Below are 13,000 nucleotides of genomic sequence, written 5' to 3' on the forward strand. Positions count from 1 at the left end.
GTCTAATTCCCAAGCTACCCCCCCTCCCCCGCCCTCCTCGGCTACAACTTCATCACCAATAGAAGAAGCGCGCTAGCTGGATCTGTGAATTGTATCTACGCGTGGCTCCACTCGCACCAGTAAATAAAAACCTTGAATAAATCTCTCTGCGAGCGTTATTTATAGATTTCCGACACAACGAGCGATATTGGAAACCTGTGCCTCACATTTCTATTCGTGGCGGTGCAGAGTAGCTCTCCCACCGCTGCAGGAGGACAGCTTCAAACAATAACACTGTACCGGCAATAAAAACTACACTGAGCTTCCATAACAAGTAAAGGGGGAAGAAAAACACCTCGACTCCACTTGACAGCATCGTTCACCCTATTTTTATATCAAGTCTAAATTCTGAACTGATGACTGTGCATTTCGCGCGCTCACATAATTGTTTTTTTGCACTTGATAATCACGGCAGATAAGAAGATTAAACACTTAGCGACATCGTAAATTAAATGTGAGGCTCTTTCATGTCGACTGCTTATTGATCCGAGCTAACCTTTGATATATAAATCTAATATTCATTCAGAATAATGGCAGCTTGGCAGAGGAGGCAGTAATTAAGGTAATTAGTGGAATTACTTTGGAGTAACACTCTCTGAGCACGCCGTGCGGTTTGTTTGATCGCTCTGAGATGATGCTGCGATCCGATCTGTTGACTGAACCCTGCTTCATTTTCATCGGGTTAAAAAGAGAAGTGGATTTACCGGACACGCTTCACGTCAGGCTGAGTTTGCAAATAAAACCCGCTAAGCGCCGGTAAGTGATTTCTGTTAACATGTGCATTATTGTTGGATGATTTAACATTTCCAGCATCAAATGGGGGTTTACAATGAAGCACTCCGGGGTAGATTTTTTTTTTTTTTGAAACAATGCCATTAAATCCTTTTCTGACAAGACAACAGAATCATCCGGAGAAAGACTTTATCGTGATAATCAGGTAACGCTCTTATCCACTCACACGTGTCAAAGGTACAAAAAAACGAATCCATGGCGAGAAAAACAACAAGAGGAGAAAAAGAAGCATTTGGCACTCAAAACAAAATTGTGCATCTTTGGCAGATTCTGTAAGAGTGGGAGTGTGACTCACCTCTTTCACTGTGAAACTTCCTACACGTCTTCACAGCAACAAATATATCTTCTTTATTTACAGGCTCCCCCTTTTGATGAAAACAGGAGACATGAATCAAAGAAACGCTCGCAGGATCACACGGCATAAATCATAAATCATCGTAATTAAAACCGAATCTATATTAGATGCGGACAAATGGATGAGATGGAGTTTTTCAGGCGATATTAAGTGTCAGAGTGATCAGTGGGAGTTGTTATCTTCAAAGTAAAATTAGAAATGGATATTTCTGCTAATGGTCTGAGATCATTTGGCCCCTCTGGCTCTCCTTCTGAAATGAAAGACATACAGCAGCTGATAACACTGCAGCACATTCGAAATGTTCCGGACTGAATGAGGTGTGCGTTTGACAAATTTAAAAGCCTCGGAGAGCAACAAGTGAGACCGGATAATAAATGAAAATGGAACATCTCTGTTTGAGTCTCCGCGGCCCTTTATAATGACAGTCAGTCAAAAAAATGGAAGGCTAAAATAATTATTTTCTTGTGCTCCAACAATCAAACAGAAGAGTCGCTAAATCAACAACAGACAGAATGCATTAAGAGTGTGCGCTCCATTAAAATGTCATCAGCGGCTGCAGAAACCATCACAACACAACACGTTTAGACAGGATGTGATAGTGTGACAGTGACAACCTCTTGATAGCACCTGGACATCACACCGACACCAAAAGCTGGAAAAATAATTCACAAATCAGAATACATTTTCGATGAATTGTTTAATCCTACAAGAACTGATTTTGTTTTGGCCACTCGGGTGAAGTGGTAACAAGCTGTGAACAGAACACGAACATATCACGGCCTGGTAAAGGAGAGCTTTTATGCTTTTCTGTGTTTTCCTCTTCCTCTGTGTTTTTATAGATTCTTGTGCACGTAAAAGGTCTCAAAAGTTGAAAAACTCAAAGTCTCTTGTACAGATAACACTGCTGAAGCTCCTGAAGCTCCTTAAACGCCTCATCAGTAGTTTTGCATTTAATTCTGTGTCTCCCTGACATGACATTACGTCACCACGTCACACATGTGCGTATGTTTTGCCTATATTCACAGTAGAAGTGAATCTAACTGGAAGCTAAAAACATGCCAGACTCGGCCAGAGACACAGTGAGCAGTGCGGGCTCAGGCGCGTGTGAGCCGACCAATCAGACTAGACTGAGTATTCAGGAGGGGGGGCCTTAAAGAGACAGAAGCGAAAAGAGAGCATGTCAGACAAAGGGACAAGGACTCGACAGTATGAGGAAATGTGTGTGTGTGTGTGTGTATGTTTTTTTTGTTTTTTTTTTTTACATTAAAGCATGTAAACCCATTCTACAAGTCCAATTATGAACCTGAAAATGAGCATTATACATCTCCTTTAAGTAGATACAACAACATGGTGAGCAAACAGATGTTTATTTACAGATTCAGCAGTGCTGGAGTTGTGTTTCCCTCTCCACCTGATGAATGTGAGGCTAAAACGGACTCTTTTTTTTTCCTCTTTGTGCTATTTTTGCTCTCCAAGCCAGATGAGACGAGCCAGACAATGTCGCGTTTGGTACGTCGTCAACACGATGCCAGTGAGAGAACTAATAGTTTCATTATTCAGACTACAAACCTAAGATTGGAAGCCATAAAAAGACCGCAAATAGTTGGAAATGCCACATCCATTTTAGAAAGACGGTGCAGAGAAAATCAGCCCCCCGAGGATACGACTGCCACGTAGGCACTAACCAGCCGGAAGATGTTCCAGATGAGCATAAGATGTGTGTGTTGAAAGAGTGTGTGTGGATCAGAGAGAGGGAGAGAGGGTGAATGTCAGTTTTTCTCCCCTAGTATTTTAATACTTACCTTATACAATGTTCACGTTAACGTTGTTTGAATATTGTAGATGCTGTTTTACTATTTTTGTGACTGTTAGATTTTTGGAATCCAGCAGCTGCCGTGGCCCTGGTCAGTGACTGTGTCTGTTTTGCTATTTGGCGCTGAGCAGGTAGTGTTACAGAGGGAGTTTAAGAGGTTTTACAGCAGAAAATGATGCCACGAGAGCAGCGAGAGTGAACCAAAACACTGAAGCCAAACAATGAGCTGAAAACTCACTCCACAGCTTTATAAAGCTGAGGGGGAGCTGTGGGCTCAGGTGATATTTATCTGTCGGCTCATCATTAACAGTGACCCCTTTTTTACATGGTCACGCTGTTGTTACAGCCGCTTTAACGGCAGAAAACAGTGAAAAAATGTTCATCACAATCTCGAGATTGAAGTGTACAAAAAGTGTTACATTCGTAACGATGTAAAAAAAGAAAGAAAGAAAGCTCTTTCATGTTTGAGAATTGGGAACAAGCATATTTAGGTTGCTTGGTTAATAATGAATGAATGGTACATTATACGACTAATCATTTCAGCACCAGTGAAACCTAAAACAGACAGACAGACAGACGGAGCCGAGCGTGTGAGCACACTCGCTCTTTGTTGACCCTGAAAACCTCAAGATGGCTCGGAATACATTTTTATTATTAGCCTTGCTGCTCCCTCACACTCGTCTCCGCGGCGCTCTTTGTCTTCTGTTTTGTCTGTTTTACTCATTTAAGCCTCTGTCCTCAAATGTCCGACATGCAGAGCGGAGCGACTCCACAACAAGTTTATTGCCTCAAATAAAAAGGACATGTTTTGCTGCCGCGGCCACTTTGTTGATCATCGTCCTTCGCCTCCTTGAATCTGCCTCTTGAGGCTCTTGATTCCTTGTTGACAGTGCAGCCGAGCACTGTTGTGGTCCCCGCCTGGCAATTTGTCTTGCAACCGTTTTGACCACCGGCGGATTGCGATACGTCCCCTCTTGTTTGCACTGAATGGAAACTTCTCCCTGAATACTTATTAAACCCGTGACCTTCGTGTTTCTCGGCTGGCTGCTCCGGTTGTTGCTGGTCAAATGATTGCAGTTTTATGAGTGCGGAGATTTTCGTCAAGAGGGAAGTTAAAAACCATGCGGATATAAATCTGATGATTCAGACGGTGACGAACATGTAGAACACACACGCAGGACTGTGATCCGAATCACAAATGGAAAGATAAGATTGAGATGTTTCCTGTCAAAACTAAGAGGGGAGAAAAACAGATCTGGGACACTTTCAGCTGCATCCCAAAGTCACCTCACACATACAGTCGCACACACATCGCTTCCTCTCAACATTATTGATCATTTCAGGCCGCACGCAGGGTCGACAACTGCTGGTTAAAGGTTGGACGACCCTGCTCATCGGTTCAGAAAACAAACTTCTTTCTGCTTGAGCAAACATTACATATCAGGCAGTTTGGCAGAGCATGCTGATAATTCAACACGCCGACGCGGTCCGAAAAATAACGCGTAACGCCACCAATCGACCGGCAATCAGGATTAAATCAGACTCAGAGTGTTCTCTCCACATGACGCTGCTCTGATTTTATTTTGTCAACCAATTAAGGTGTCACGCCCACGCACAGACTATCCCACAATGCAACGGTATGGCCTTAAAACAGTGCCAATTATTTCCTGCAGGTTCATCCGAAGACACTGTCTGCCTCCTAGATATTTCACTCATGCACATAAAACAGACTGTAATATAATTTTTCTGTATCCTCTACTATAATAGGTAACTACATGAGATCAGTTACTGAAAATCAATAGTTATTTTATAATAGAGCCTTCAACAAGAGAAGAGAGATATTCATCGGATTGGTATTATTGCAGTGAAGCACCAGTTTGGGTGCTGTTACTCCACTTAGTGTCATTTAATTAAGCACAATTCTAACGCTTGTGCTCCAGATTCTCTGTGAAACAACACAGTCAGTTTAATTCAGGAGCAACAAACACACTTCTCACTCTGCACTTGGCCCACGGCTACAACCAATCCGAGATCCTTCGTCGCCCCAGGTCAAGAAAGCTTTCACACAATTCACGTTGTGAGCCCTGAGCTAAGAGGTGACCCTGGGATAACTTTGCCCCCTGAGTTAACCTACAACCCAGGGCTGCAAGATTTATGTTTTCACTAATGTTTTTACATTCAAGAACAATGAAAGATTACTCTGTTTACTTCAACTTTTTTATTCCTGTGTTAAGTTGATATTCAGGGGATGACCTCATAAACTCTGGGCTAACCATCCTCAGGAATCGGCAGATGCAACACCCTTTGGATTGAACTTGGGCTAACTGCTTCCTTAGGGCCGATCAGGGCTGGGCGTGCACTGTCTTTTTCTTGTCGAAACACACACACACACACACAAAAGAGCAGTGCAATAGATTTTCTTTAAAAATATTGCTAGGCAACCACTGAATCACCTGTTCTTAGCATGAAGATGATCTTCCCATGATGTAACCTTGCACATCTGTCCCTTTTATGTTGGCTAGCCTAAAGTACTTAACTTCCTAGTTCGATAGTTGTCCACCTTGCAAAATAAATAAAAAAAACATCTGCAGCAAAGAAGGCTCTGGATCTAATTTAGGATGAGAAGCTGTTCTCTGAACTGAACACAGGGAATCGAAGATCCGAGGAGAGATCACAGGGAGAACCACCAGCAGGCTGAGGATCTCACTCTGGGTAATGGTCAGTTCAAAGCCTATTATTATATCGATTTTAGGATAACGTGTGAAGAGTTTGAAAATGATGTCAGGCGCTTTTCTGCTTGAAGTTTTAAGTTTTTTCAACTTGAGGTGCACGTGCTAACATTGCAGCCATGCCCGGCATCAGAAAACGTGAGGTACCCAGGGTAAGTAAGCAGCCAAAAAATGCTTACTGTAAAAAGATGCTTCTCATTGCAAAAAGACTGCCTTCTGTCTAGGCCGAGAAGATTCTAAGCATGCTTTTAGCTGTCGGCTAACTGCAGTGCGAAAAGCTACTATCCTGGCACAATCTTTGCATATTTCAAAACAGGCTAACGCCGACTCGTCCCGAGGACTTGCTGGCTCTTTCCATAGCAGGGTTGGACCTTGGAGTTTTTGCAGGGTTATTTCCTGAAAAGTCACTGATCACAGGGCTAAATTAAACAAGAGCAGTAATGCCTCATGCTAGATAATAAACATTATCTGCGTGTTCAGACATTAAACCCGTAGCTGGTAAGAATGCAGTTTGAATCACGCAGCCCTGGGCTTGGGTTAACCTTGTGTAAACAGTGTGCGTGAAAAAGGTCAACTCTTGACTCAGGATCAAGGATAGCCCTGGGATAAGAATATGCAGTGTGAAAAGTACTTCGGACACGCATGTGCTTTACTTCAAATCCATCCCAAAATATGCAGAATTATGCTCATGTAACCAAACCCCGATGATTTTGTGTGTGCGATGGCTGACATAAGAGATTAAGAGGACAAAGACGAAGGAGAAATTGAGAGCTGGTTAGTTATCAGTGTGAATTTTGATTTCCCTTGTCCAGACATGTTAAAAAAAAAAGAAGAGCCAAAACACTTGTAATGTCAGTGCAGGTTCACACTCAGTCAGTGTTGGAGATGGACAGAGCTGGACACATCCCGATGAAATAACTGTCGGATGTAACTCTAGAATCTGAAAGGACTCAAAAGGGTGTTGCTTGGCAATGGAGGAGTATTTCCTCCTTGGCGGGAGTCGAAATTAAATTTAGTAAAACGAACCCAGACGTCTGTCCCTTTAGGTTGATGCACAGTGTTGTATCTCATGGCGTATGAAGGCTGCTGCTTCCACATGACCGGAGAGATCATTGTAGATCTTCACAGAAGTGGTGACAGCTCACTGTGAATTGCTTCTGTTTTACTCTGTTGTTTTAATTTTGGTCCCTTTCACCGTTCCCCCGGCAAAGCGGGGATGATCACATTGAGGCAGCGCACGAGGCAGATACTCACACACAGTGGAGGCTCGCTGAGAGAGGTAGCACAGTGGCTGAGGGACTGAGGAGAGCCGTCTGGCTCGGTGCACAGCTCAGGAACAGCAGTGAGATGTGGACCGTTCCCGTTGTCCCAGATATACAAGGCAACCTGCAATAACACACATTGATCTGTGGAGTTTATAAGCTACAGTCGAGATGCAATCTCTTAGACATTAATGTTTTATCAGAAGCTTAACCGAGGAGACGTTTCCGTTTATAGTAAATACCGCAATTTTGTTCCCACAACTAAACTCAAGAGAACATATTCAATATTAAAGATCGCTAACAAAAGAGATAAAGGGGGATGACAGAGGACGAGAAACTGTGAGCTGGTGGAGTTTTGCTGTACCTCAGCAAATCTAGGATTTAGTTTAACTATTCTACAGGGGGGAGATCGAGACGTTACAGTAACAGAATACGTGATGAGGACTGTCCCAAAAAAATCAGGATCTACAGAAACTATAAACTGATGTTTTTGTGACTTGCAGCCTGGAGGTAATCGGCTGATGGTGAACTGGATTGACGTTGACGATTCGTGCACCCCGTCTGTGTTTCTGCATATCTGTGATTTACTATCGCCTGTGCGAGGTTGAAAGTGCACGTTCGTCGAGTGCATTAAAAATACAAAAGGCTTCAAATCCCTCAATTGTATTTGAAACACAGCATTATAATAATCATACACGGTGTTATAATGAAATCTCTCGGACTGAGCACATGCCGTTTCTAACTGAACCACTTTTCCAGACTGAGCTGTTATAAGTCTGATGCCGTGTTTACTGAACAAAAAAAATCCCTCGATGCCTCCCCGACTGAATTTCAGTGATAAAAAATAAGAACCCCAGCGCTGCGCCATGACAATTCTCCAAAGTAATGAGATTTCACTTCAAGGTTAGATGGATTTCATGCCTCGCTCTTCTTTGTGCAAATAACTTATAGCAGGTCGGTGTGGCTTGAGTGTGACGAACAGGAAAATTGTTGGAAAATGGCTAAAAAAAAAAAAAAAAAAAAAAAAAAAAACTAGCAGCCTCATCATCAGTTTTCCCAAACAAAGCGGGTCTGAAGGTAACTGAGCTGTGTGCGGTGTTATCTTACCTCATGTTTCAGGTCAATGGTGAAGTCAGACTTAAGTGGCTCATCTCTCACTTTGTTTGCGAGCCTAAAATACGAAATGTAAAACACACATGCAGCCTTTCAAACCTCGGGAATGCTGTCGTGAGAAGATCCGAACGGCTAAATTTTCGCTGCACAAACTCACCGAACAACGAGGGGGATGCTTAAGGCCCAGGCGGCAGAAAAGTCAGGATACTTAAAGACGGAGGGGTTCTCAGCAAAGGCGTAGTGATGGATGATGGTCGACTCCTCGTCGTGAAGGGGCTTACCGAGAAACCACTCCTGATGAATGAGGAGTAAGAGACAGGCTGAGTGCAGGTTACTTCTCTTTATTTTTTACAATGTTACACTTAAAAAAGAGGTTGCACTTAATATTTCTTTTTACCGTTAATAAATGACTGTAAAAAAAAAAAAAAAAAAAAAAAGGCTCATTTGGGCATCTGGCCTGAATTAGGAGTTTTGACACTGCACTTGGCAGAAAGTCTTTGTAATTCTCTCTGGTGATTAAGTTCCTCGCTGTCTGGGAAATAATGAGATCTCTTTATAGAACAACGTTTTTTAAAATACCACGAATTGTAGCCAGAAAGGCTCTCGTCATAACTCTTGATGTATCTTGGGCAAAAAGTATCCTACTTTGAGAGAAAATCCTCAGACAGTTTTATCTTGCAAAATAAAAATGCTTGTTGCTCTCAGATGAGAAGACAGATACCACACTCTGGTGTTAGTGTACGGTAAATAAGATTCTGCAGCAGAGATTAGCAGTCTCCAGCAGTCTCGTGATTCACATTCAGAGGGTTACAATGCCATTATTAAAACCGTCATCGATGCATCTCGATTCATTTTTATATATTTTTACTAATACTCCAGTCAGGTCGGCCTTAAGAAGCGTACAGCTCAGCCTTACAAAACTGTTACAGGTGATCGTAATGTTGAGAATTGGGTTTTACATTTCTCATTATTAACTTTTCTGCATGGAGACATCATCTTCCAAGAGAGTCGTGATGACCGGAAAGCAAGGCTCCTGTCAAACGGACTCAAGACCTCTTTGTAACAGAAAAAGCAGCAGGCGAATAAAATACTTGTAGTTCAATTCCAAGCTTTGCTTTTCAGCAAGGTTCTTCTGGAAGTCTTACAGTTCAAGAATATAGTACTCTATAACCACAAATATTCAAAAAATTAGTTCAACACAACGTAACGGCTGCCAGTTAATAAGATACAGCGATCTGATCCAACATACCTGCTATAAATCTTCCTCATAAAGGTGATAAGTTCAGTCCTTGATGACACATGTTTAGAGTGGTAATGATTTAATGTTATGGTCATTTTGGCGCCTGCAGTTTGTGGTGCTGTTAACTTGTATTGTGACTGTCATTTACATGCTAAGGTATGACAGAAACATCCTTTCTTCCTCTTCACGGATGATATCTGCCAACAGATCGACGTATCATAAATATATCATACGTCATACCAAGTTTAATAACTGTCAGGCTTTAGTGCCTCAGTGTCTAATTGGTAAAAGTTATTCGAAAGTGGCAGCTAGTTTCTGTAAAGGGCCATTGCTCCTGAAAAAAAAAAAAGAAAAATCTAATTTCGTCTGGCTTATCACAATATGAAGCCGACCACACATCACTGTAACGCCTGAGAGAGACGTCTGTGCTTCAGGGTGTGTAGTAATGAATGGTGATGTATCCAGGGTCGTCTCTTCCTCAGGATGAGGCCGTTCATATCCACACAATAATGACTTCCATCTCTGACTTGGAATTGAAATACCACGCAGGGTCTCAACAATCCTAGATGAATAAAAAGGGTTTCCGTAATTGTTGTGCCGAGTTTCTCTCAGACCAGAGGAAACTTCAGCCTTGGCTGATAAAAATAAGCTGTTTTTCTTCTTGTCGGCTTTGGCGTCAAAGTGGAATTAACATTGTTTTTGATCCCGATTCACTTGAAAGCAGAACTTGTGCTGTGAATGCTTGACAACAAGTGCGCTGAAATGCAGCTGATATTTGGATTACTTCAAAAATTCATAAACACACACCATCGATGGAGAAGACTTGATTAGGAAAAAAAAATCGACCCCAAAGTATAATTTTATGACTGCAGCATTTATATAACACTTATATTTGACCTACCTCACCGACCCGTATGCAAGAATGTAATTTCACGAGTGGAGAGACGGGCCCTAAATTACGTCTACAGCAGAGAACGGAGTGACGTGTCTGACAGGTTTCACTGTGAGCTGGCAGCGCTCGGTGCAGCCGAGCCGAAGCCAACCTGATACTATATCTCTTAATTGAAGCGATGATCAGCTAAGCCGGAGCTGCAAACAGGAAGCTGTAGTCTCACTGATGAATTCAAAATAGATGAAGAGAAATGGGAGGTTTAGAGAAAATATACTCACTTTGTTCTTGTCAAATTTTGCGAGCACTTGAATGAGCTTAGACATCCTCACGTTTGTTTCCTCCTCGAGAAATACAATCCAGGATGAGTTTTTCCCAAAGGAGTACGATAAGCTGAGGAAAGACAAAAAAAAAAGAGTAACATCAAAACTGGAGCTGAATAATGAAATAAGAATAAATAGAAGATAAACACCACATAAAACTGTTTTTTTTTCCAGTCCAGTGTGAGGAACTATCTAACTGAGTCTCCTGACCCAGTCAGATCAAGGCAGCCGCACAGTTTTTTTCCCTTGAGGGCTGAAGGACAAAAAAAAAAAAAAACACATCACAAGCACAAAGGCTTCTTTCAGGGAGGGCGGCTCTGTAATGATATGGGCTGCTTTCTCTGATCTACGTCCTAAATCTTTACAGTGGAAGAAGAAAACAGATTCAGATGTCATTTCACATCTCAGCAAAACAATTATGGAGCACATATTGGATTTTTTCAGGGGGCCCAATCATGTAGCCGACTACAGCTAATGTCATTATCAAGCTGTTCAGACCACTGAATAACTGCGGTAATAGGCTTATTGTCACAGTTATAGACACATTTGGACGGCTTCTATTATAATGTGGAGCAATCAATCAACGATATTGTGCTACAAATAGCTTCAAAGCAATCTGTAGCCTTAAAAAGAAGCTAAAGAAATATCCTCAAAACCAAAATATAACCCTCCAAATCTCGACTGTAGGAGGAGAAAATGTTTCTGCCGTTTCAAATCTTCAGTTAATCACGTGCTCGTTCAACTGTGAGAGTTCTGGGATACTTACTAAGGCAGCAGAGGAAGGATGCTCCAGTCTCCCTCATTATCTGATAAACTATGAAGAAGCAAAACCACCGGTGGTTTCTGCAAGAAAGACAACACAAACCAGAGATAAAGACGTGTTTATTAACTGCACAACAGCCACACAAAGCGGCTACAGACAATAAAAAGCAACTTTTCTGCACGAATGACCCCGAGGGGAAAATTGGAAGAAGCTGCGCTGCTTGACCTCACAGCAAAACTGCGCAACGCTGACAAAAATGAACACAGACTGTGTTCATTTAAGTGTCAACAAATCCAATGAAAGACCAAAATAAACAGTAAATGCATCTTACGAGCACTGCCTGTGTTCCCACAGAAGTCTGATGTGCCACAGATGAGCACTGTAATTTATTTTGATGCCCCACACTTGTGCTGTTTCCTTAAAGACTCACTAGAGCACCAAGAAAAAGTTGTTAAGTGTATAATTAAAACAAGGGAAAACACATCACTAAGACATGATTTTGCCTTTTTTTCAAAGAAATAACTACATATTTGTGAGCTGTTTTTAAAGATTTACATTTTCACCAGAGTGCCACAGAATTGGTGGAGAAAAAACTGAGATATGACGGCAGTCACCATTTTGTTTTTTTGTAGCCAGAAGTAACCATTAAGTATTTGGATGTGAGGCGGGAGCTGGGGAGGACATCCTGATTGGATCTAACTGAGAATCCAACAAGCCTGGGCAGCGAATTGTCCATCACAATGTAGCCACGCCCTAAAACCTACTCATCTATTTTTACCTCTAAACAGGACCATGATTGATGATGAAATGAAATGATGAAAATGAATACCATGATGTGTTGAAGAGGACCTGAACCTAGTGACTGAGTCCATAAATTCAGGAGGAAACTGTTCACTGAGGTAATAAATGAAGTGTGAAGCAGGGTCATTTTCTCATAAGCTTAAATGCAATCAGACTAATTTTTGAAACCAGTGAAGCTGCGCCCTGCTGGTCGTTACAAAAAAAAGTAGGTTTAAGGCTCAACTCTTCAGGCCTGAAAGCTCTGTCCATATTTTAAACAGCAGACAGTTATGTCTTCAACATTTTAATCTAGCCTATTAGCACGCTAACGTTTGTTAATAAACACTAAAGACAGCTGAGGCTGATGGGAATTTTAGTTAGTTTGGAGGGTTAAACCCAAGTAAACTTTGTTAGGGAGATCACTAGAGTTATTACAATTTATCCTAAGCAGGATTATAATGCTCTTTTAATTTATCAGCAGTTTTCTTCATCACTTTTTACGATCAGTGGGTCGGACAGCAGAACATCTTTGTCGCATGAATTCTTTCCGTGGCATGGCTGGGCGACATGACAAGTGATCATCGCTAAAGTGCCAGGAATTGACTTTACTGTTCCACCTGACAGCAACTACGATGAATGTTGACATGTGTAGACACTTTAATGTGTGAAAGTAAACCTGCTCTTGTCTTTTCTTCCTTCCACTCAGCGCAGCATAAATACAGAAGGTGACTGTGATCTTGCACTTGTGTGGCATGTTTAGTTTGGTATAATGCTCCAGACCAGAGGGTGATTCACATTCCTTACTCGATCAGTAGCTGTCAATCATGTTGTCACACCCCCTTTTTTATAGTATCAAATAACTCATTAAAAGCAAACTCATCAGAAGATGTAACGATTGCACA

At 41.8% G+C, this 13,000-nt stretch overlaps 1 protein-coding gene across 1 annotated transcript in view; it reads right to left on the reverse strand.

The window, feature by feature from the left end:
* The window catches only part of b3glcta (beta 3-glucosyltransferase a), a 71,405-nt gene that overhangs the window by 15,006 nt on the left and 43,399 nt on the right, over positions 1 to 13,000 (reverse strand). The window contains exons 5-10 of the mRNA XM_037080041.1: positions 11,322 to 11,398; positions 10,514 to 10,625; positions 8,261 to 8,397; positions 8,098 to 8,161; positions 6,983 to 7,114; positions 1,127 to 1,196 (exon numbers count right to left, since the gene is read on the reverse strand). Coding sequence (XP_036935936.1) covers positions 1,127 to 1,196; positions 6,983 to 7,114; positions 8,098 to 8,161; positions 8,261 to 8,397; positions 10,514 to 10,625; positions 11,322 to 11,398 — 592 coding nt within the window. The remainder of the gene's footprint in view (positions 1 to 1,126; positions 1,197 to 6,982; positions 7,115 to 8,097; positions 8,162 to 8,260; positions 8,398 to 10,513; positions 10,626 to 11,321; positions 11,399 to 13,000) is intronic.

This window comes from Acanthopagrus latus, chromosome 2, assembly GCF_904848185.1.
Source record: "Acanthopagrus latus isolate v.2019 chromosome 2, fAcaLat1.1, whole genome shotgun sequence".
NCBI classification, from domain to species: Eukaryota; Metazoa; Chordata; class Actinopteri; order Spariformes; family Sparidae; genus Acanthopagrus; species Acanthopagrus latus.